Raw genomic sequence first — 24,497 nt, 5'->3', positions numbered from 1 at the left:
ATATAAAATAGACCCATGGAGGAGGCTTCATTATCTCTTAAACCACTGGGCTCCAAGTTTTTGTAACACAAAAAGTAAAAAAAGATTTGGTATTTCTGGGAAACTATAACTGATGTTAATAGTCTTATGATTGACTAAAATATACCAAGACTATAGGCAATGAACACTACTGTGTATGTCAAGAATATGCTTGATTTTGATCTCTCCAATTGAAATAGAAAGCTTTAGCATAGGTTTAGGCACTTGTCCTATATAAAAGACAACAAAAGTACACGGATACTCCTTTGTACTCCTAATGCAGAATGAGGCTTTGGGAAATGGAAAATGTACTTGAAGAACCAAGTTCATAGACTCCAAACTTCTACCTGTAAGATAAACTTTGGAAACTTTTCATTGCAAAAACAAGGATTTTATTTCCATATGTGAATATATCTTTTCCAACCCCATGACTCATTTTCAACAAATAAGAGAAAAGCCTTAACTAGATTTCTTTCCATGTGGAGCAACTGATGCCTGACTTGACTTCTTGCCCTAAGGGATGACCCTACAAAAACTGAAACGCATTTAGGTGCTTTGATGCAAGTCTGTGCACTTACTTCAGAATAAGAATAATTTAATTAAGTTACTGTTACTGCCCTGCACTCACCAAATAAGCCTTTAGCACACAGTAAGAAAAAAAATCATATATAATCAGGCACGTGCTTTCACACATACACTTGAAAAAGAGCCAAATAAAGACTCCTTACCTTTCCTAAGATATTTATCTCAACATTACAAAATTCAAACGTAGTGAGCAAGAACTCCACTGGAGTTTAGTTTCTACATGTTTGTTTTACACAGCCTAACCCACTCTTTTTCCCAGTCCGTCAAGCCCTTGTGTCCCCTATACAGACAAATGACTAATTCAATTACCTTGTGTGCTGACAGGCCAGCTGGTTGCTGCTTCTTGGCATGGGTAGAAGAGGGTGAGTTATAAATGTCTTTCCCTCATTGTCTTTGTCCTCTGCCCAGCCACAAAACTTAACTTCACACCCCTTTGTCAACTTTGGTTTAAAGGAGCTAACAAGTTCAGAAGTTGCAGAGTGACACACACACACTATATGGGTGTATGTACCTTGTTTTCACTGGAAAATAGATTGGTGGTAGGAGGGGAAGCAAACTTGCAAGGTAGGTTTACAGCACGCATGTATTAAATTTGCCTCAGCTCCAAAAGTATTGACCCAGCTTAACCCAATCTAAAATGGAGCTGCACAGTACCACCACACCCACAGGCATTCAGTGTTATCCCTTCCCTTGCAGCAGCACTTGTGCCAAAAATCAACCTGGGAAAAAAAAAAAAAAAGGCAGTTAGCATTTGGTGCTGGCAGCTCAGAGCCAGCTCCTCAGAGCCTTGTCACATGGACACTGGCAGCACGGAACAGCAGCACCGTGGCAGATGCAGCTGGGTACTTATCAGCACACAGGAGCCATCCCTAAGAGCACTTAATTCTGGACATGCAGCTCAGAACCTCATTAGTACTACAGCCAATGATGTGCTGATTTTACACAGGCACATATGCACTAATGGAGTTATTATTTTGATAAGAACAGAAACAAGAAAAAAATATTCATATGATAGCTCTGAGGTTGACAATATCAGCTGCATTCTGGACAAGATCTTTTGGTCTTTTAAAATAAGTGTATAACCTTGTCTTCTTCCTAGCAAAACTAGCCAAGCCTATACAATCAAGGAAGAAAAACCAGCACTATAAGCAAACATGGGAATATTTAATCATAAACATTACCAAGTCCAGATTTCCTTTTGGGTAGACCTTTGTCCTAAAGAAAAGAAAAGGACACATCTATTCCGTATCATTAATGCAGAATTGCAAAACCACTGAATAAACCACTGGTGACTGGGGAGATCAGGAGGGAGAAGGTAGAACAGAAGTGGCATAGTGTAGCCAGAGTGGCTTAGATGGAGGGAGGTGTGAACAGCAGAGCATAAGGCAAAACATCTTGGGAAGTGTATCCTGATGACATCTTATCTTGGCTGAACAACACAGTGAGTCTGGGGGAGAAAACATTTTTATCTGCAATCATTTATGATCTCCCTTCTCTACTCATCAGAACACAGGTACACAGATATTGTTCATCAATGAATATTATAGACAGCATGGTTATATATTCATTAGATTTGTTCCTACTACACACATAAAATGAAAATGACTTCAGGATAAAGAACAGCTTTGTATGATTTTTAAATTCTTATAAGGAGCCTTTGAGGAAGGATTTTTAGAAAAAGTATTTTTTCTCAGTGGTCTATTTATTAACAATAGGCATCATAACTTGATTTTTACCCAGCAGTGAACGTGTAACAGCTGTTACTCAGTTGTAAAACACTGTCTACTTACGCAGCATTAAATAATAAATAAAGCCCAAGACCTAGTACATGTTTTACTAAGCAATTTAATGATATGAAACAAGAAGTTCCAAAGATTAACTGTGAGCTGTGTTATCAACTCTGTCCCATGATATCTGTGCCTATAAGCACAGAGCTGTAATATGAAGGAGGAAAGAAATTAACAGTAACAAAAAAAAAATTTTTCTTCGGTCACAGCTGCACTCACAGTATCCAGTAAGAGGTTTTTTTAACAAATTTAAATCTGAGTTCAATAGAAACCCTTTCCTAATAACTTATACTGATTCGTTTGTACAGCCTTTTTTAGGATGACCTACATTGCTTGGGAATAAAGGTGAAAAAAGTCAACACTGATTTGCATGGTATAGTCTAACCCCACCATATTGGCTTTTAATTTAGTAGCATTATTCATCAGCCTTTACTGCAATAGCCCTGCACAAAGCCATCAAAGTCACAGGTAAAACTGAAATTACCTTCCAGATATAGTGCATCAGACCTTGAAAATCCTGAGGCAGAACAGAAACTGCTCGGAGACACCCCCAAATGCAGATGGAACACTAATGACAAATAAACCTTAATGCTGTTGGGCATTTTTGGGCAAGTGAGACCTAGCACAACTGACCTTCAAAAATGCAAGGAAAAAGCTAGCTTCACATGGAATGGTAATTTCCACAAACCATGGAATTTGATTTTGTTATAATTTCATCACCACTGAGTGGTCAACCATGTGAACCAGAAGAACAATGTGAAAAAAAAAAATAAATTAGGTGAGTCCACAGTTCCAGAAATGTCAGAATAATACAAATACACTGCAGCCTCACATTTTAATAGACAAAGTTTCTGCCTGTATCTTTAGCAAATTAGTAACATATGAACAGTGGCAGTCCAATGTAAAACTGAATAATCACTGCATTTAATCCATAAGCACATCATTCTGGATGCTTTTTATAAGTTGTATTTTCATCTGTTTAAAACGCAAAGTAAGCCATGGGGTTGAAAAAATGCCTATATTCTGCATATGGAACATCGATGATGAAAACCCTCAGTGCATGTCTTTGAGAGGAAGTTATTTTTTTTGTTGTTGCTTTGCTTTATTTTCTGTGTTGTTGTTTTTCTTTTAAATGTCAGTATACCAGAGAAGTCATTTTAATCATATAATTACTGAAGATTTTGGAAGGTTTACACAAGACCCATAATTGGGCATAAGACATCACATCCTCTGGTTATATACACAGCAATCTGGTCTGGGTAACATTCTTTGCTCTGACCAATGTGTGCAAGGGGGGGCGGGGGAAGGAAGGGGAGGGAGGGGAGGGAGAGGAATGGAGAATTAAAAATACTTCCTCAGATTAAATTTTCTTTACTTCATTTACTTAAAATGTTCTGATTGCATAAAATGCACTAAAATATTTATCGCGACGCATCTCCGTAGTTAAAACACCTTGTTCTCAATGCGATATCCTAGATATTCAAACAAAAGACATTCAGCTGACAATGAAGCCTTCTTTTTCTTTTTTTTTTTTTAATTTTAAAAAGGCATTTGTACACCCAAGACCGCACCACGGATCAGTCTTCTTTATCATGTCGGAGTTGTGACAGGTAATGCATAAAAAATTAAAATTCAATCCACCAGATAAGACATGCAAAATGTCTCCTCCAATCCCACCCCCATCTCGCCTTAAAAAAAAAAAAAAAAAAAAAAAAAAAGAAGCCCAGCCACCACCAGCCCTGCACATTCGGAGCACAGGCACAGTGGCACCCCCAGAGCCACCAATGGGGCGACAGCGACAGGCCCGGGGGGCCGCCACCCCCGAGCCCCTCCCGCACCCCGCTCCGGGCTCCATGAGGGGCGAATCCCACCTCGCCGCTTTCTCATGCCCTCAACACAATAGTGCTTTCCCCCACTAGCTCTCAATTATCAACATTTTTACGCTAGGCCCGGGCAGGGCAGGGCTGGGGTGCGGGCGGCCCGAGCCCCCGCTCCGCTCCGGGGCCGCGGGGGCGGCGTGGCCGGGGGGGATCAATGGCCGATGGGCCGCGGCCCCCCCGCCGGCGCTGGAGCCGGAGCCCGAACTGCGCAGCAGGCGCGGCGCAGCGGGCCCGGCCCCGCGGAGCCTCGGCCAGACCCGGGGCCGCCGCCCCCGGACACCATTTCGGGGAAGGTGCCGCGGCGAGTGGCCCGACACCATCGCCTCCCCCCGCCCCGCAGCCCCCCGGGCGCTCTACCCCCGCGGCCCTCGGGGGCCAGGCCCGCCGCTCTCCGTGGGGAGGCACCGGTGTTCCCGGGGGGAGAGGGCGGCTCGCCCGCCCGCGGTCCCCGGGGACAGGGCGGGGGCTCGGGGGGTGTCCTGTCCCGAGGGGCCGCAGGAGATCGGCTCCCCCCTCCCCGGCCGGGGAAGGAGTCGAGCCCCCGCCTCCCCCCGAGCCGGGGCAGAGCCCGAGCCAAACAAAGCGCGGCCTGAGCGGGAGCCAAGGGTGAAGCAGCCTGGGCTTTTCCTGCCGGTCCCCGCGCAGGGCGGGCCCCGAGCCCGGCTTACCCCGATCCCCGGCGGCGGCGGCGGCGGCGTTGTTCCTCTCCTGCTGCTGCTGCTGCACCGGGCGCGGCCTGGACACTCGCCTGGGTCTCCTGTTGGCGGCTCGGACCGAGTTCATTTGCCGGCTCGTGTGGGCGGCGGGAGGGGAGGGGGGGAATCCTCCGGCAACCGGTGCCTCGGCGGGGACGGGGGCGCTCGGAGGGAGCCCCGGGGCGGCCGCCTCGCAGGCGCGGGCAGCAGGGAAGGAAGGGCGGGGGGGAAATCTCCGGGCGCGGGTCCCGCCGCCGCTGCCGGCTCGCTCGAAGGCAAAGGAGCCGCCGGCTCTCTCAGCACTGCTGTGGGGGACGATGGCGCCGCGGCCCCCCCCCGTCCCGGCCCCCGGCGATCCCGCGGTCCTGCCCGGCTCAGGCCCGTCGCTGCTCCGTGGCAGGAGGAGCCATTGACACCGCCAGGGACGCGCTCGCGAGCGGGCGGCCGTTGGGCGGCCGTGCTCTGCCAATCGGCGCGCCCTACACAAACGGCCGGCGCCGGCGCGGCCAATCGCCGCTGCCGTACTATCGGTGCGCGGGTTGGGGAGGGGTGGGCGGGCGGCACGGCGCGGGGTGGGGCGGCGCAGTGCCTATAAAGGGCCGGGGCCGCGCGTGTGGGGCGGCAATGGCGGCGCTCGGGCCCGGCTTTGGCGGTGGCAGGGCCCGTGAGGAAGCGGCGCTGGAGCCGGGCCCGGGGCAGCCCGGAAGCCGCCGGCAGCCCACGGCCTGTGGAGGGGTCCCGCAGGCTCCGCTCAGGCCGTGTGTGATGAAGGAGAGAGGGCGGGCGTCTGGCGACGGTGCCTTGTTGTGGTGCCGTGCGCCTTGGTAACCCTGCCGGGGTTGGGATTAGCCGTGCTGTGGGTGCCGGCTCGTTTCGGCTTCCTGGCTGCTTGTTAACCATTTTTTCCCTTCTGGATTTCTATATATTCCTCGGCCGGCGTGCCTACTCGTGTTTGTGCTGCCTTTTGCTAATACAACGATAACGCTCTTTAGTTTAGGCTTTAGACAAGTGTATGAGGCTTTTCTTCCTTCGTTATGTTTGTTGTGTTGGTGCTCAGCTGATGGCCTCAGAGCAGGGAAAAGAGGTAAACGAAGCTAGCTGTGGTCTTTTTCCTTTTCAGGAGTCCCTTAATAAAATGGATGGCATAACCCAAGCAGTAAGGAAGAGATCATCTCTTTGTGGGGTTGCTCAGGAACCTGCTTCTAATGTTGTGAAGGTGGGTTTGTGTAGAGTCCTACTTAAACTGAGCTCTGGGAGCTTCTGGAACCAGGGCCCTTGTCTATGCCTGAAAAGCAAGAGTGTTATCTGGTATAAAATGTAAATAAATGATGGTAATTAAAAACACATTAGGTAGGCGCTTGTTTTAAGCTGACAAATGAAGGTATAATGTGGCTAAAGGAAATGACAGCTTTTAAAAAGAAAAAAGCTTTAAAAACACTTATACTTGTGATTCTAAAGGAAATGACAGTGAAATTCTAATTCTCAGTTCACATTAGACCAGATATAAATGTATGGAAAATCTCAGTAGTTGTTAAGGGGCACATTTTAACATTTTGTTGCCGTAAAGAATGACTGGAGAAACAGTAGAGGATGTTTTTCCATGTCAGAGAAATAATTCTTGCCAACTTCCCTGATATTAGGGGAAGAGATAATGAAGTTAAGCTCTTGTGAGAAGAACTTTGTTCGGGAAAAAATATAAATATCAGTCTGTTTGGGGCCAGTTTCTGTCATAGTGATTACTAGGCTACTGTGCTCTACATTCTGTAGAGATACATAATTATATGTAAATATCATTAAAGTATTTTCATTTTTGGTAGTAGTGTTGTGAAACACTGCTTTAACTCTTGAATGGGAAGAATAATCATACCCAGGTATGGTGCTGAATTTACTGTGGCATGGTTAAGGGTTTTCCCCCCCTCACTGGAAACTTCTAATCTTTAAACTGGAGTGTTTTGACTGTTTGAATCCATTTCTGTTCAGCTGTTCTAGTTGTGCTCTCTTCACCAAGCAAATGAGTTCTTGGTGTCACAAGAGTACCTGAAATTGCTCAGTGTAGGTATACTATGAATTTTTACTACTTTGAATTTTTGAAAGCTTGTTCAAGGATGGATGACTAGCTGATTTTCACAGAGAGCCTTCAAGAATCAAAAGGTTCTGATACTAGAATAAAACTTTATTTAATTGAAGCAAACTCTAAACTTCTTTAACAAGTCTTGTACCAGTTTGAAACTGAATGGTCTCTTGGCCTACAGAAACACTTTCTGTGTTTAGCTCCTTAAGGTCCAAGGTGTATTCTCTGACAACCAAAATACATCAAGGGCAATCTATAGAAGTTATGCAGAAGTTTGGGATAAATGCCCTGAGTTGATACAGTGAAAGCCTCATGCTGAATTATACAGACTTGATTCAGTGACTCAGTAAATTACTGGTGCAGAAAAAGGGATTCCTGTAAGTGTTCAGTGTTTGCTTACAAGGCATGGAGTAAAGAAATACTTGCAGTGCTCTTGGCTGTACTTTAGAAGGCCAAACAGTACAAAGCCTGAAAACTCGTCAAAACGTTATTGACTAAATATCTCTATTTCTTCTCATAGCTGTTAAATGTATCCTGTCTGGGATTTGGTCATAATTTCAGGTTTGTTTGTCAGTCTTTAAAATGTTCTACTTAGCCATCCTGTGTCTCCCTTGCTGCTGTAAAGCCTCTGAGAAGGAAAACACCATTCTGTGATGGAAGTGGCACTGAAAGCCCAAATTAATAATTTGGGCTTCATTGTGTTGACCACTGTGGTGGTGCTTTAAGCTATCCCATATGATGTGCTAATAAGCCATTCCTGAATGTGGGTGTGATTTATACTGGCAAGATAATTTTGCCTTTGTCAAGACAGCTTTTCCTTTATTTAAATTGGGACGAGAGGGAATGGGAAGTGGAGCTAAACTGTACAGTGATCTTTTTGCATAATTGTCGACAATAGAAATGCTTGCTGGGCTGGTTATGTTGGCCACAAATCACCCTTTGGTGACCCTTGAACAGCCTCACATTATGAACAGAAAGGTGTAAGAGCTGGGTGAAGAGCTTGCTTGGAGCATTTATAGCATAAGCAATTTGGACAGAGTTGTCAAGTGCTAGCTCATCATATTCAGACCATCTTCTAAGCTGCACTGAACTTCAAATGAGTGTGTATTTAAATGTTAATGATAACTGGTTCTCTGTTTCTTGAAGAGTTGGCTGCTGCTTTGAAGAGATCACCTTCCTTCCTGCATGAAGGAAGAGATGCCACAGAGTGCTTAGTGATAACAGTAACTTGTTAATTATGTGTTAACATAAAATAGTTAGAGATGAGGCAGCTCCACAGAGAGATGTAGTGCAAGTTGTCATGAAGGGGATTCCTGTTTGTGAGGGTGATGTGCAGAGACAGAAGAGCCACTTTGAGTTGGCTGACTTTCTCTAAAGTGAAGAACGTTAAAACAACTTAAATATCAAGATAGTGAATCAGTGTTTCTTTTCTAGAATCTGAGTATTGCTGTGAGATTAGAGATGGTTGGATTACAGAATGAGCAGGATTGGGAAATTACTGTGGGACAGTGCAAAGTGGTAAGTGAACAAGGCTGATTGAGGTCAGGGTGAGCTGCAGGAATTGCCACTATTCTATTCTATTTAATGTATATGCCTACTAGCAACCTGAAAAGCCTTGCTTCAGAGCCTATTAAAAATGCTTTGAGTGTAGGACAGATTCATTTAAGTTGTCATAATCCATCCTTACTCTGAAGATGTGGGTATTGCTTTAACAGTTGATCAAAACAAATCTAGGATAACAGATGTCAATGAATCTGTGATCTGTGAATTACTTCTGAGGGGTTCACAAAATGTAAGTAAGGACAGCCTTCAACTTGTGTATGATGGCCTAGAGCTCTACTTCAAAATTATTCAGAAACAAAAATTTTGAAAATTGGAAAAAAAAACCCAACCAACAACCCCCCCCACTGAATTGATGACTTTTAATTAACAAATGCACAGTATTCTCTAGCTTTTGCTTCCTAATATTTGTGAGAGAACAAGAAATATTTTGAGAACATGGTTATAGGTAATTATACAAAGCCCACCACAGAGCCTTTTCCTACAGCTTGTGGATTTGAACAAGAAATACATGGGGTTATTTTTTTTTTTGTACTTTTTAATCGAGTGGCTTTGCAAAGGAACCACATCTCTTCCTCTGTATGGATGAAAGTGAAGCAGAAAGGGCTGAAATGGCTTGTCCAAGAACATTAACAGGGCTGTGAACAGAACTCAGGGTGCAGGAGTCCTTACCTAATGCTTTCTCCACAGTGTCATGTTACTGCTTTCAGAAGGATAAGAATTTTGTCTATTATTTTGAACTATCTCATGTGCTGCTAATATGTCCCTGGACTAAAAATACTGCCTTGAAGATTTGGGACTGACCCACTGTGACTTTCTGACTTGTAGCTCTTAAAACTTAGAGGAATGTTTCTCCTGAGATTGGGAGATGTGGGCCTTTCAGAAATAGCTAAGGATACCTAGAACTGGTTGAACATGCTTGCTGTGCAGCTCAAAAATTCCAATGTCATTTTGTTGCAATGTCTTTGACCCTCAGTTCCTCTTAATTGTGTTTTACAACCCATCTCTTGCATCTAGAATCTTCCCACTCTTGCAGAAAAAGACTCTTAAATCTCTCCTTCTTTTACCTGGAATCCATGTCTCCTGAAATCCAGCTTGATGTTAGCTGACCTTCCTGGGTTGCCTTCTGGGTGAATGTCTGTAGCTGGGATGTTTTCTGTTGCTATACCAACCTGGTTTCTGCACTAAAAATAAAGACCTCAGGGTGGGGAATGTGTGTTGTTTCCTATAAGCTCACATGACTGTTGCAACATGTATATCTAACATGTTAATTATAATTCTGCCCTAACAAAAGCTCTCTGGAAGCATGAGTGGTACTTCAGTTGTCAGTATTTTTTTTTTTTTTTAATAAAAGTAACTTCTAAAAAAAGTCCTGTAGGGATTGTGTCTGAGTTTTAAAGCATTATTAGCTGTCTTGGTAGAAATTTCATAGCTAGATAAATATCTACACAGCTGCCTTCTGGATTTTTGGGAGTATGTTCAGGGAGGGAGGGAGAGGGAGTGGGAGTATGGAGCTGTTTCAAGTATCCATACTATATTTTCAGCCCATATTTCCTGACAGTACCCAATGAAATCCCCAGACTTAATCCTCTGGATTGTATTGAGTTTAGGTGTTTCAGATAGTCTGAACTTATACAAGGCTCGATTTTTAAAATTAATTAAAATAGATTATGGGATAAATCACAATTTTAGGGGTGGTGAGGTATTGTTTTGATTTGGTGGTTCTCATTCACTCAAGGTTTGCTTCTCACTGTTCATTTTCAGACATGCATGTACAGAGACCAAGTATGGGCTTCACTCAGTTTTTATTCATTGGAGCCTACTTTTGTTTTGCACATTGCCTCAGCAGAATTTCCATATGATGAGTTCTGTCTTTAGAGCTGGGGTTTTCTGCCCCCCGAATAAGGCTGGTGTGGGTGTTATTTATATTGCCTTGGAGAGGATACAGCCTGAAGAGATCTTTCAACATAATGAATTGAGTCAGGTCCCAAATGAGAAGTGTTTGCAAGAAGTACATCCAATACTCCCAACTGGAAAATCAATCATTTAGTACCAGGAGGCTGGAGTTGTATGAGGGCCTGGCTCCAGATTTTGGCCTAGCAAAAGAAAAGAATGGCTTCTTTATGAAATTTTTTGCTAGTGTAGGGGGTGGTTCTTCCCTAGAAATATCTAAGTGGGATTCTGAGCTCCTCATTTTTACGAAGTCCTTAAGTTCCCTGAAGCTGGTCTATCACAGGCCTAGAGGGGCAGGAGCAGTTGGGGACACTTTGCTTCACCTTTTTTATGAACAGCTAAATACAAAATGAGTGTGAGGAATCCCAGTCTTCGTTTTCAATGTGTCAAACAGTTGGCAGCGTTGAAGAGCATCCAGAGGTGGGGTGCTTAAATAGGATTTGGTATAACATAGAGAAAGGGGTCAGCAGTGAGAATTGATGCTACTTTCAGTCCTGAAGGCAGGAAGATAAAAGTGGTCTCACCATCAGCACATGAATACAACTGCCTTCACTTCAAATCTGGAGAGCAGGTGGGTGTGGGTTTTATTGGTACTGACAGTTTTAACCCCAACAGCAACTGTTGTTAACTGGTGGGAACAAGTTCTTCCTGGTAAAAAGAGAGAGATTACATTTTTTCACTTTGCTGCCTGGTGGACAGATGCCATTTTAAATGACCTGGTCCAAAGCTGTATCCTCTTCTACCATTAGAGTTCTCTCAATATAGAAAGATTGGACCTGCCCAGGGAAAAAAAATGTACCATATTGCGTGCATATGTCTTTCAAGCTTGCTCCTCTAGTTGGAGCAGGTAGAAAAGATGAAATTAGGTCCTTTTTCTCCATCTTGCTGCCCTGGGTGGACCTCTTGGTTGTGCCCTATCTGATAAGTGGGGGTGGTAAGGTTTTTTTTTTTCAAATTTTTCTTATGCCCAAGGATATTTCATCAGAAAGCATCTTTGGATGGCCTGAAGAGTGTTTTGAAGTTGGGGTCCAAATTGCCGTTGCCCTTAAAAAGCAATCCTGCTTTTCACAATCACATTTTTGCTGCCCCTACCCTGTACCCTGTCAATCAACATTTCTGCAGCAGCACAGTTAGGCAGGTCAAGGAGGTACAATGACTGCAAAGTAATCCAGCTGAAGGTGCAGCTGGTTTTCAGACATGTGCAATGGTAGTGCAGAATAGTGGTGGGAAATGATGGCCCTTCCATGAAGGAAGCTTGCAGACAGCTTGGCTCACTGTGATCCTGGAAGCATGCCTTTAGTACTTCCCTGGACCTGTGAAAGCCATTCCTAATTAGATCTGTTGGAATGCTCTCAGCCATGGCTGTGCTGCTGTAGGAGCTGCCTGGGCTGCTGCTGGAGCCCCACGTTCAGCTCTGTGGTTGAGCTGTGCATCCAGGCAGGTGGCAGCACCTACTTCAGGGATGACCAGCATGGGAGCACTCAGCGAGCAGAGAATTTAAGCTACTCAATGTCTTCAAGCAGTTAATTTCTCTCTGTTGCCACGTGGTGGTGATGTTTGTTGTTGCCTTCAAGGAGTTTTGGACTTCTGCTGCTGAGGGCACACGACAGATAATTTGGCAAGAAATGTCTTACAGGCCAGTACCTATAGGTGACTTTCTCCAGTGCTACATGGTTTGTGCAGTTACCCACATGGCGGTGATATGTTTGTTTCTGTTTATCCTCCATTTTCCATGTACACATTCCTACACCTCAGGAGGGTCAGCTAATCAACAACAGGAGGTGTTTTCCTAGGAATAACTGACAAAATATAATAGATTTCAAGGGCAGCATGCTGCCCCTTTTGAGTCTACTCAGTTGTCATCTTAGGTTATTCTCGATCTAGGTTTTCCTATCACATCAAAGGCTTGGCTGTGATCATTTTGATTCACCAATGACCCTGTTTCTGTGGCGAATCCCTAATGTGTCAGGTTCTTATCATTATCTTATTTTATGCTGATAAGCAGACACAGAGGGTAGATCATCCATTCACAAGAATGGGTTTATAAATGAGATCAATGGCACTGTAAAATCCTCTCCACCAACTCTTGGTGATGAGCTTGAATGTGATTTAGGCCTTAACAAAATTTATATAGTATATGTAAATGCACATTCACTGTAAGGGCAGCTTACAGAACAGCTGATTTAAATATGTTAAATAAAATCTGGTTTTCCTCCACTTGGCTGTGTCCAGTACTACAAACTCAGATTTACTGAGTCACTGAGTTCCTGAGTCTTAAATCTTGTTGCTTAAGTTTTTTATGATTTTTACACAGCAAATCAGAAAAGAAAATATCATATATTTTCAAGTCTCAGCTAAGATGAGAAGGAAATCTTGAGTAAGGCTAGTGTAATATTCTAGAGAATTTTCCTTTTAGGATTTGGATAAAGGGAAGTGATGTCTCTATGCTCTTTTATGGAAACAGATTACTGACTGTCATTCTAAGTTCATGTTCAACATCAGTAGAGAAGCTGTTACTCTAGAAGTTTATAAATGTTTAACCTTTATTGTTTGTTTTGTAATCTTCATTTCTTAATAGCTGATCCTTGTCTTTGTTTTTTATCAAACTGATCATCTTACCACACATCTGGTGTGTGTGATTAAATGGATGATTTTGTCTTGTAAACTGCTTGGCAAAACCAGGCATATTTTGCTGCAAGTTGGGTTTTTTTCAGATTTACATTTGTATAGATGGCATTTCTTCTGTGAACCACTTTGGGTATGGAGTGATTAATAGTTGTTCACAACAAAAAATGCAGTCAGGCATTTTACCTTTTTTTTTTTTTTTTTTTTTTCTATTTTTTTAGTCAGGCAGAAACCACCTTAGAAGAAGGAAAAGCATCAAATCTATTTTTCTCTCTCTATGCTCTGTTCCAACATGACATTATGTGCAGTAGTCACTGGGCTGTGGCTGCTCAGTGCTGGAATTTTGCATAGCTCTGAACACGTTTGGGTGGAAAGGGGAGGTCCAGCTCTCACAATCCCAGAATTTCCACAGCCTGCGCGAGCATCATGAGAGGTGACTGGTTCTGTTGCACCATACTCTGTTGGGCTGTGTGTGTGCAGGGTTTCCATACACAGCCTGTGAGGTGTGGAAAAAGAAGGTGGCAGTCCAATCTATGAGTCAATTTTTGAAGGTGTGGAAGAGCAGTCAGTGAAGGAACATAAAAAGGTGAAGATTGGGGAATGGAATGTTTGGCGTTGGTTTTAATTAGAAACATCCTGTTCATCACTCACATGTGAGATAAAAAGGGAAGGATATCCATTACTACAGTACACTGACAGAGGAAATATCTGTATCATAGTGAGAAATTCTAATTGAGCTGCCAAGTAAAATTGAATTGAAATACAGACCCTATTCCAACAATATTTCCCTTATTGTAGTGTATGAGTGAGAGTCAACTGGCATTGTATTTATTCCTAATCTTTCTGCAACTGATGACTTTTGTCTAAAATCCAAAGTACTTCAGTACTGACTCAGTATTAAACTTAACAATTACCTCTGTCAGCTAAAAGATGAATAAAGCTCAAAAAACAACCCTTTCTTTCATAAACCCGAGGCTTCTTCTACCTGTCCCCTCACAAAGGTACAAAGATGGCACTGGTACTGTGTCCTAGAGGAGTGACTGTGTAAATCAGAGCAGGAAGCTGATACTTGCAAAGCTCAGAGCTGAACGTTCTTTTGGTTTTTGGGGGGAGCTTTGTTCTTGCCGAGGAGGAACCAACCAGTGAAGTGCTCTGCTCACGCTCTCCTAGGCGTGGTGCTGTGACTCAAGAGAGGGGTATGTGCTGCCCATGACTGCAGCTAATCACCTGAAGTGACCTCTCCCTTCCAGCACTGCAAACCAGCTGCACTGAGACTGTTACTCCAAGTGGTACTGGAAATTAGATTAAAATCTGCTGCTCCTGGATTTGGGTAATTAGCTGGCAGTACCTTTAAAATACTTTTTTAGAGCATTTGGACAGTGGTGTGAAACATGCATAATTTTCAAGGCTTAAAGCTTACTAAATTAAGTGAAACAATCTGAGATCCTTCCACATGTCAAAGGGAAAAGTTTAGGAGGTTTCAATTCAGGGTGTTCTACATTATAAAACTTAACAAATATCAATATAAATGGGTAAAAGTAGTCCTTCCACCCTCCAGTTGATACAAAAGACTTTGCTCTCTTTCTATGAATGTCTCTATGTAGACTGAAGCTTCCTCTGAGCCAATTTCTTTCACTTCTGAATAAAAAGCATTTGAAGAGCTGTTGTTAAGTAAATACTTCAAATTACTAAAAAGCTGTGATATACCTAAAAATAGTGGTAGCAAAAAGAAAAATCTCAATTTCTAATTTTTTCTAAAATACACAGACATTTTTGACATTATTCGGTTCAGGTCATCAAATTGTTACAAGCTATTGAACTACAATGTAAGACATAAATTTAAAAAGAATGAAAAGTGCAGGAAGTTTGAATGATGCATTACCATAAATTTACTCATCTTTTGTAAAATGCCTTCTTGAGATGCTGACATTTTCAGTACATTAATTGTTCATAATGAATACTCTTGCATAAAACATTCAAAGGTAATTTTCTGAGGCCAAAGAATGACTAAAAAGTTATTCACTAGAGAGCAATCAATAATCTGTATCCAAAAGAACACTGGTGGAATGTGAAATAAACTGATGTAACAGGTAGAGGAGTTTGCATATATAAAAGAATCTGCCCTTTTTACAGGTTTGATGCCCTAAAGAAGCCATAGAGTTGGTGTGGACTAGTGGACTGGTGCAGAGGCAAAATCATTATGTTCTAATCATGTTTCATTGAAGGCAAAGCTTTGGGCAAAATATCCATATCTCTTGTGGCAGAGATCCAGGAGGTAGCCAAGTCTGCTGCAGGTAATATATGATTGCTTTTGTGCTGTATACTTCAGGATGGATAATAACAATCAGTGAAAATATGTTTAAAGGATATACTGAAATATTGGGGAAATAAATTAATTGATCTATCAGGCTTCTTCCAGGCAATAGATTTTAAACAACTTTTCAAATATTTCTTGGCTGTTATACCCTTGCATAAGAGCTTTCCCTGGTTCATAAAGAAAATTAATGTGAAATCAATAATGGTATTTAAAAATTCACCAAACACTTCTATCCAGTGCAAATCTCACTTTCAGAGAGCCACTAATGCAACAGGAAGAGTGGGAAAACCACACAGACTTGACCTTAGTGGTTAAAACAGAAGCCAGTGCAGATGGAAAATGCAGTGAAGAGATGCTTTCAGAAGCAACCAGGAGGAGCTGCCTGCTTCCCCACAAGAACAAACCTCTAAACAGAGCCACTTGTGAGCATCAGCTTGCAAGTCTTGTTTGAAGATGCAGTTGAGATGCTACTCTGACTTCCTGCTAGAAGGTACAAACTGGCCTGAACAGCAAGCAAAAAAAAAAAAAAAAAAAAAAAAAAGAAATATCGCATAAGGGTGAAAACCACAACAGAAGAACTGTAAAATAGGTTTCCTGTAGCAACATACAACCCTATGAGCTGCCCAATTTCAGACAGCAAAGAGGGAACATTTGCTGGTTCAGGTTGCTTTGTTCTACTCTTGCAGAAAACCTGGGATCATTTTGGAAATGGGAAGAAACAAGCCATAAATTAGATTTGTGTTTTGGTTTATAATTTTTAATAAAAGCACAACAAAGAGTAAGACAGTACATGGTGGTTTTGTGGCTGTATCTGCATTTAGACTATTTTTCTGGTTAAGTAGGTACATTGTAGTTACCATTTATGTATATTAATATAATTGTGATTACCCCCTGTTGCCACATTTGATCTGTGAAAATAAATAGGATTTGTCAGTATCCCCTCTTCTTCCCCTTCCTCCCCTACGTGATTCAGAACTGTTTTCCAGCCTCTTGCATGGGGTTGTTCAGCAGGGGCAGAAGGTGAAGTGCAAGCCTGGGGAGTTTGGGGGTGGTGGTGGTCTCTCCTGGCAGGCTGATGTACTGAGCTGCTGCATCCAAGAGCAAATTCCAGAGTTTGCTCAGTTTTGTCTTCTCCAGGCACCCATGCTCATGGTCTCTTGGTGATATTCACAAAAATTTAAAAATATACTGCTTTATTACTCGAGGTGGTATCTAGTTTTGGGGGTTCACATGTCTCATACCTCCCCAAGCTTTTTCATCTGACAGAGTGAAAGGTTTGTTTTTCTTTTTAGGTTAGAATTCAGATTCAGATGGAAGCACTTGACTCCCAAAGCTGCGTCCTCAACCAGCAGCTAGGAGATGCACAATAGAATTGGCAGAATTGCACTGCTCTAAGCACTTTTGGAGACATATGCTGCTTTTCCCACTCCTGGAAGCAGTCCCACAGATGTCTCATGATTATTCACTTGACTCATGGCTGCAGCGTTGACTTTTTGGTGGGTTGGATTCCCAGATTCCTACCCCGCGCGTTTAACAGAAGAGCAAACTCCGACTGCAGACCTGCCCGCCTGCAAGCAGGGAGGATGCGTTTAACCAAAACCCAACGCTTCGAACGCAAACTTGGAACGCCGTTTGGTGGGAACGACACCTCCCCGAGGAGGAAGAGGCGCCGAGCGCCTGGCGCGGGTATCGGGATCGGTGTCGGTGTCGCTCCGTTGGGACATTCCCGCTGCGCCGGGCACCAGGTGGCGCTGGCCGCGACTCCTGCCGCCCGGCCCGCCTTGTTTTTGGGAAGGGAGCGTGGCATTTCCAGAGCTGGACAGCAAACCTCGCTGGTTTCTGGGGATGGGGCGAATTTCTAGAGCGAAGTCGCTCCGGGGAGTCTGGGTGTTGTTTTCTTGGCGGAGGTGGCTGGAGCGGGGCATCGCCTGTGTGCCATTGCTGAGCGGCTCTGCTGCCAGGCTCGTGTGCTCCCTGAGAAACGTGGGAGCTCTGAGCCCGTGCCTAACTCTGTGCCGCTTTAATATCTGGTGTATCAACAGAATAATGGCTTTTTACCTCCCCCCCCGGTGTGCCCCTGCTGTTAAATGAATTATTACTACATGCTGCACCACGAACAAATGTTAGACAGCCTGAGGAAAAAAAACTTTACTTGCTTACTTTACTTACTTACTTAACAACCTGAGAAAAACTTTAATTTGCTTTAAAAGTTCTTTTAAATGTTGCTGGAAAGGAGTTATTGTTAAACAGCTTCAACAATAAATTATTCTAAATCTATTCCAAAACCCATTAAAAAATGGAATCTCAGATTTTACTTACACTATCAATCTGCGCTGAGTTATCACGAGTAGAAAAATTAGGAAGTTGCTATCTGGTCTAGTTAGTTGAAACAAAACAAGTAGATGAATTGTGTCACTAGTAAGAGTTCTTTTGTCATCTGATTTTCCAGAAAGCATTTTTAATTTTACAGTAAAATCTTGAAAACAAATTTCTTCAGAATGATGTCCCTTTGCTTCATAGGATTTTTAAATACAATTCCCATTCTCAGCTAACTTGGTGGTAGGAGCCATCTACTTGCTCCAGATGCAAAGCAAAATTTGCTTTAATTTTGCTTTAAAAATTCCATCAGTTTGGTTTTGGGGGTTTTTTGTTTGGTTTGGTTTTGGAGTTTTTTTGTTTTGTTTTTTGTTTGTTTTATTTTTAACAGAAAAGAACTGTCCATAGAGTTTGGAATATTACATGCAACCTGCAAATAGAGATTTAAAGATTCATTGGACACTAGAGATGGTACAAAAATGATAAACATTTCTTAGTGCTTTCTCTAAATTTTCCACAAAGCTTCTCGAACATTTGAATCAACTGACTCTAAGTGGGTTCAGTTTTCAGGCAAGGAAAGCTGTTTTTTTTTTCCTGGCTGGTAGTGTTTTTACAAGAAGTGAGGACAAAATCAGGCAGATGGAAGGGGAAAAAAGTGTGAAGGAATTGTAAGATCAAAATCTTTACAACTGCATTATTGGTTTGGAAAAATGAAGACATTAGTTGGGTAGCGTCTGAGTCTAAATTACAGTATGTTTTGAAAATGCCATTTTAGTTTTTAAAATTGCTGCATTTATTCAGAGACTGCTGAGAATGAAGAGTATTGATAAGCTCTACTAAGCATTTTCATATGGAATCTATTTTCAGCCACATACCAGAAAATGTCTTTGTTATTCTTTTGAATGAGACCCTAATCTCAGAATGACTTTTCATTTATCAGAGCCTTTTAAGTCTGCTATTGTGTTTCCAGTCAGATCCTTTCCACTCACTTCTTTTTTCCTGTGTCAGCCTCTTACAAACTTGCCATAGGGCAAAGTTCACAGTTATTTTCCACAGGCACAAGGATTTCCCCTCTCAGGGGTGCACTTGGGCTTTATGCAGTGGAAGCCGAGCACAAATTAATGCCAGCTCTAATAGTTTGTGATAAAGTTTCTTGTGGTACATCATACTTAATAGCAGACCCTACAATTTGTGATTTAACTTGTTAGCAATTCAAAGGCTTTTGTTTCTTATGCTGTTCAGTCAGATGAAGTGGCTTAGTGGTTTTTTGCATCACCAGCATTGGCATTTGTGTCTGTTGGTGTTCTTATTTAGCGTTGTGTCGGTTGCCACTTCAGCTATAATTTAGTAATGTTCAAATACCACTTTCTAGAAAAAAAAAGTAAGTTCTGGCGTCTGCAGTTGAGAAGTTGGAAAACGTGAGTGGTGAATGCCAAAAAAATCCCCAAAGAAATATAATTGACTCCTCTTAAAATTCCATCATTCCAAAATTCTGTTTTGGTTTTTTTTTTGGGGGGGGGGAGGAGGGGAGAGGAGAGGTGGATTACAAATGTTGTAGCTCTTCAATTCTGAAATATATTTATTTTATTTTTTTCCAGGGTGTGCAAGTTTATTTTTGTGTATTTTATGGGCAACAAACAGCTGAAATTCTCTCAAAGGGATTATAAAAAGCACAAAACCTGTTTGTTCTCTCCTAATTCACTGTTACAGATTTTACGACTCCTGGTATCAAGAAGGATTTGTGTTCCTACCCTTGACAGAAACTTCCAGCTCCCCATCCTTCTGCAGTGAGGATGTGCCAGCTGTCAGCCTGGCTGCCATTTCCCACACTCCTGCAGCTGAGTAGAGCTTTTAATCAGTCTTGGAAAGTGCTTTGCTGACCCTTCCCTTCCAAGAGAGACTGATGTTCAGGCTGTAGTTCCTCGTATCAAACGTGCTTTTGGATCTCTTGCTGGGCATTTGCTGCCTTCAGCTGGAGCTGGGAGCAGCAGCTGTTTGCCTGTGTCAATGAGCAGCTAACAACAGGAGAGAGCAGAGGATGCATGGATCAGAGACAGGGCCAAAGCTGTCCTGCTCAGTGGCACCATGGGCCCACATGGCTCAGCAGTGGTTTACCAAGTGTCAGCATGGAAAAATAATCAATCAGCTGGTTTAGGTAACCTAACTTAACTGTAAGGGGCAAATGAACATCTGCATCACAAAATGCAAGTAATGGGCAAGAAATCTGGGGATTTGTGCAGGTTCTGTTCTGGAAGAGCCAGCCTGGTCAGAGTTAGCTCTCTGGGAAAGTGGCACCAAGGAACCAGTGCAGATCAGCCGGGGCTCCAGAGACCTGCAGCCAGCACAGCCTGGCTTTGCTTGTCCTCCTGACACCGAGAGGTGACCTTTGGCTGATTCTCTTCCCACCTTGCTGTGGTCCCCTGCCGCCATTTGGTTGCTTTGTCCTGTTGAAGTTGAGCTCCTGGGCAGGGGGAGGCTGCAAGTTCCATTTATTGGGTGTGTGTGAAGCCCTCGGCACCACGGGGCTGAGCCCAGAGAACATCTCCAGGCTGCTGCACCCAGAGCAGCTGTTATCAGTGACAGCAAAAACAAGGAGCTGCAGTAGAGTGTGGGGAGGGGAATAGCTTGCCATCACTGATGTCAGGTTTAGAGAGTAATAACACTGCACTTGTGTTATTACTGATCATCCTCTGGAGAGCTATAAGCATCTCTCTGGATAGGGATCCAGTTTCTGCCCTTACCCTGTATAACCTCATCAGTTTCAAAACAAGATTTAATGTCATTAGAGCAAATTGGCTTTAAGGCAAGGGATTTTGTCCAAGGAATTCAGGTTGTCTTTACTTATTTTTTCTAAGCATATGGCATCAGATGAATCACTGAGAAATTTACCCAAACCAACCTTCCTTCCCAGCTGTCTCAGGTGCAGCTTGTGTCACCAACCTTTTTTGCCTGTGCTGCTTTCCATTCTGCTAAGTGGTAAACACCCTCTGAAACATCTTAGCATCCTTCAGGATATCTTATACTCCCTTTGCTTGATCTCATCCAGGCACAAGGGACAATTGGGTGGTCTGGTTGTTAACTGAAAACATGGTCAGCTCTCCTCATATTTTCAAGATTGGTTATAGATTAATAATTCTTTCTGGTATTACTGTGAATAAATTATAACTTAGCAATGGACAAGTGTATATGGCTAGCATTTAGTTTAATGCATTTCCTTTCCCTTTCTGCAACATTTTTCTTTTCTGCAGTTTAGTATGGGTACCTACTTGCATGATAGATTGTGTCTGGAATTCCTGATGGAGTGATTTATGCTATTCTACTCCCGTTGTCTTTGCTTGCACTTTAGCACTGTGAAATTTCTGCATTTAAGGAAAGGAAGAAAATTCCTTCCAGTATGGAACTGCTTAGATTTCATTGGTAGTCTTTTAGTGTTTCAGGCAGTGCTTTGTCTCCTGATAGGTACAACTCCTCTGTAAATGTCTCTAAAGTCCTTCAGGATACCCCCTAAAAGAATGTGGAGTTAATATGACTTGCAAATTGTTTTAACTGATTTGTTTATTGGGTAGCCCGGGCTTAGTTCATTCTCCTTGACAAAATGCAATCAGTTGCTTTGCATCATTCCTCATAAGCTACAGTTAGAATCTTCTTTTGTTTTTCCAGAGAAGGATCTGAACCCTGACCCCAGCAGCGCTTTGAAGTCTTCCCTGACAGACAAAGATGAAGCTTGAGGTATCAAAATGTCCTGGGAGGGACGTGACCCTTCAGTGAGCAGGGACTTGATGGGGAGGGCTTGTTGCACAGGGCTGGAGATGGGGAGGAGGGTGACTCTGCATGGAAGTGTGGCTGCTCTGGAGCCCCTGTAAGTGCAAATTGCAGCTGAAAGCAGGGGAGAAGGCAGGAGGATGTAAGGGGCAGAGTATAATTTCCTAGTGTCATTGCAGAAGATTAAGAAATATGCTTTAATGGGGAAAAGGGTTTTATCTTTGGATAAATACATGTGGTTGCCCATGTGCTGCTTGAATCTAAAGAAAAGGAGTTGAAGATTTCCACTGTGGTATTTTGATTCCAAGAGAGACAGTGGCCTTGTTAAAAAGTAAAGAAACAAGGCTTACTGTGATTCTTGCTTCCTGTGAAACTTTCAGCAGAAGAAATAGAAAGCATGGAAAGGCAAATTAGAGGTTGTGATATAGGAGAAGATTAATTCAGATCACATAGCACATAAGGGTGTTCCCAAAGTTCAGGACACTCTTTTAGGAACATCCCCACATAAAAAGGAAGCTTCAAATGCCTTAACCAAATGAAATCAATCTTCATGACATGGCACGTCTGTGGGCATTTAACATCCTTGCTGCTGCAGCATTGTAACTGCACTCTCCTGTTGCATGGATGTGTCCCAGATAAGCATTTCATCTTTATTGAAGGGTAGGCTGTAAGAAAGATGTTAAAAAAAGACCCTGGGATTTTTTTTTTTTCTCAGAAAGCCAGTATACATGAGATAATGTCAGGTGTAAAGAAAAATTCTTATATTTGCAGTGAGAATATTTCAAGTGAAATATTTCCATCTGAGCCCAGGAAAAAGACAGAGGAATGATAACAGCAGATTTCTTGTCAGAGATCAGCTGTCAGAATGAACAGATAATACTTACTTAATGGCATCCAAAATAGAAATCCTCCAGATCAATCTGCACAGCCCCTTTAAAAATAACAAAACCAGAAACAAATGAGTAATTAAATACTTGAGAGGTTTACAGTGACAAAATGCAAGATGAAATAAGGCTCTGAGAGATTAACTCACACAGAACAGTTATTTTGCCTTTTCTCTCTTTATTTTCCTTCCACTCTTCTGCTTCTTCTTTTCATTTTTTTTCCTGAGGCAAATGCTAAGAATGTTTCCAGTGAGTCACTTACAGGTTAAGCAGATATCTAAGGAAGCAGCCTCTGATAAATCAAGTGGGATCACACAGGTGGAACTGGAATTCAGTGGCCTGGGCTGAACATCCCTTTGTAACTGAAAGGCTTTGCTTGTTCAATCCCACAGAGGCAGCATGGCAACAGGGATGTGACATATTGCTTATTTAGGGGCATGTGCCAGAAATTGTGAAGGGCACGTCAAGCCTTCTGAAAGAAAATCAAACCAATTAGAATCTTGTCTCATGTTTAATTAACTTAAAACTCAGTCTCTTATTTCTGGGAAGGAGTGCTTGTGGGAATGGAGGTACTTGAATACCAAATCATCTTCCACACCATTTGGAATTCACTCTGATAAGAATGGTTTTTGACTGAGCTTTATTTTCAGCTAAATTCTAATGCAAGGTGCCAAACAATACAAACCTGTACAAGCTGAAAAGAAAGAGGAAAACCCTATTGGTTTTTTGATATTGAGCCAGTCAGTCCAGCTACTACAATATCTGAATGTCTTAATCTTTAATGTGTGTCACTTCCAAACTTCTATACAACTGAAATTTCTTTTAAAGGTCAAAATTCACTTCTTAGAAGCCACTCAGAATGTGAGAATCCATTTCTAAGAAGATTTTGCATGCCTACAACAGGTGAAGATATATTGCAATAGCTAGGTTTTTTTCTGATTTTTTTAATTTATAAAATGTGTTTTTCCCAGGCTTACAACCAGCACACAATCAAATATCATAAGCGGATAAAAAGCAGAACATCATCCATGACACTTCAGTCTGCCAGTTCTTATATTTTTCACCCACTTACGCTGTTCTCAAGACATCTTTTTGCCTAGGGAAAAACACAAGATTTATAATATACCAGGAAAGAAAAAGTCTGGTTCTTACCACACTAAGGTGAAAGCTCCAAGTAAAAGGATCATCTCCCAACATATCCTTGTCCATGTTTATTTTAGTCTAATCTAAACTAGATTAGATTTTGTATATTTTTAGAGCATCTTCATCATCACAGTATTTGATCATTACCTCCTACAGACCACATATAAAAAGAAATACTCTGGTATATGGCTGGTAGATATTCAGGAACAAATGGGAGTCCAGGAGGAATAAGCCTTGGTGGCTAATGACATCTTTAATACTTACAAGTAACTATTAAGTTCTGATCTTGCTTCAGGAAGATGCACACCTGAAGCCTGGGTGCTGCTGGATGATAAATGAGGAGCAGAATGCACCCACATTTTTTAGTTGCTCTGAAGCTGTAGTGGAAACTTGTAGCTGATCTTCTGAGCTGTCATGGGATGGGTGAGTGGAGCAGAGCCAGAGAGGGCCATGAGTAGCTCAGGTGACACAAATCTCTCTGCTTTATGTGTTTAATAGAGGGAGCACAAGGAGCATCTGTGCCTTGGCTGGGGGAGGGCCTGTGAAGCAGCTCTGAGAAGCTCAGTCCCACTCACAGAATGAGCTGCATGGAGCATTTGTGCCCAGTTAGGATGGGGACAGAGAGGTGCACTGCAAATCCATAGGAACACCACGGAATAATTTTTCGGCCTTGCACATTGTTGGCATGCAACTGCTGAGTGAATGTATCCTGCCTTTCCCATAGCTCTGCAGGGCTGGGAAAGAAACAGCCCTATCTAGTAATTTCCTTAATGAAACCTGAAAAAAGGATCAAGTTGGACTCTGTAATGCCATGCTGACAAGTGATATAATATTCTTATTCATCTTTTAATCCTGTTCTTTCAGGTGTCTAATTTGGTGCTTCCCCTATTAACTTTCTCAT

At 42.5% G+C, this 24,497-nt stretch overlaps 1 protein-coding gene and 1 long non-coding RNA gene across 3 annotated transcripts in view; one reads left to right on the top strand and one right to left on the bottom strand.

The window, feature by feature from the left end:
• The window catches only part of FBXO11 (F-box protein 11), a 71,569-nt gene extending 66,197 nt beyond the window's left edge, over positions 1 to 5,372 (bottom strand). Inside the window, exon 1 of one of the 2 annotated variants that reach the window (XM_030236495.2) lies at positions 4,939 to 5,372. In XM_030236495.2, the coding sequence (XP_030092355.1) occupies positions 4,939 to 5,053 (115 nt within the window). In that variant the 5' untranslated portion in view covers positions 5,054 to 5,372. The remainder of the gene's footprint in view (positions 1 to 4,938) is intronic. The other variant, XM_030236494.2, reaches the window with a different exon arrangement.
• A 203-nt stretch (positions 5,373 to 5,575) lies between these two features.
• On the top strand, positions 5,576 to 16,467 carry LOC108962538 (uncharacterized). The gene is made up of 3 exons (XR_001991195.3): positions 5,576 to 6,181; positions 15,308 to 15,468; positions 15,747 to 16,467. It is a non-coding gene; the product is annotated as an uncharacterized LOC108962538 (long non-coding RNA).
• The last annotated feature ends 8,030 nt before the right edge of the window (positions 16,468 to 24,497 follow it).

The sequence above is a fragment of the Serinus canaria genome, chromosome 3, assembly GCF_022539315.1.
Source record: "Serinus canaria isolate serCan28SL12 chromosome 3, serCan2020, whole genome shotgun sequence".
Lineage (NCBI taxonomy): Eukaryota > Metazoa > Chordata > Aves > Passeriformes > Fringillidae > Serinus > Serinus canaria.
The sequence above is the reverse complement of the archived record's forward strand: the minus strand, read 5'-3'. Positions and strand labels throughout refer to the sequence as shown.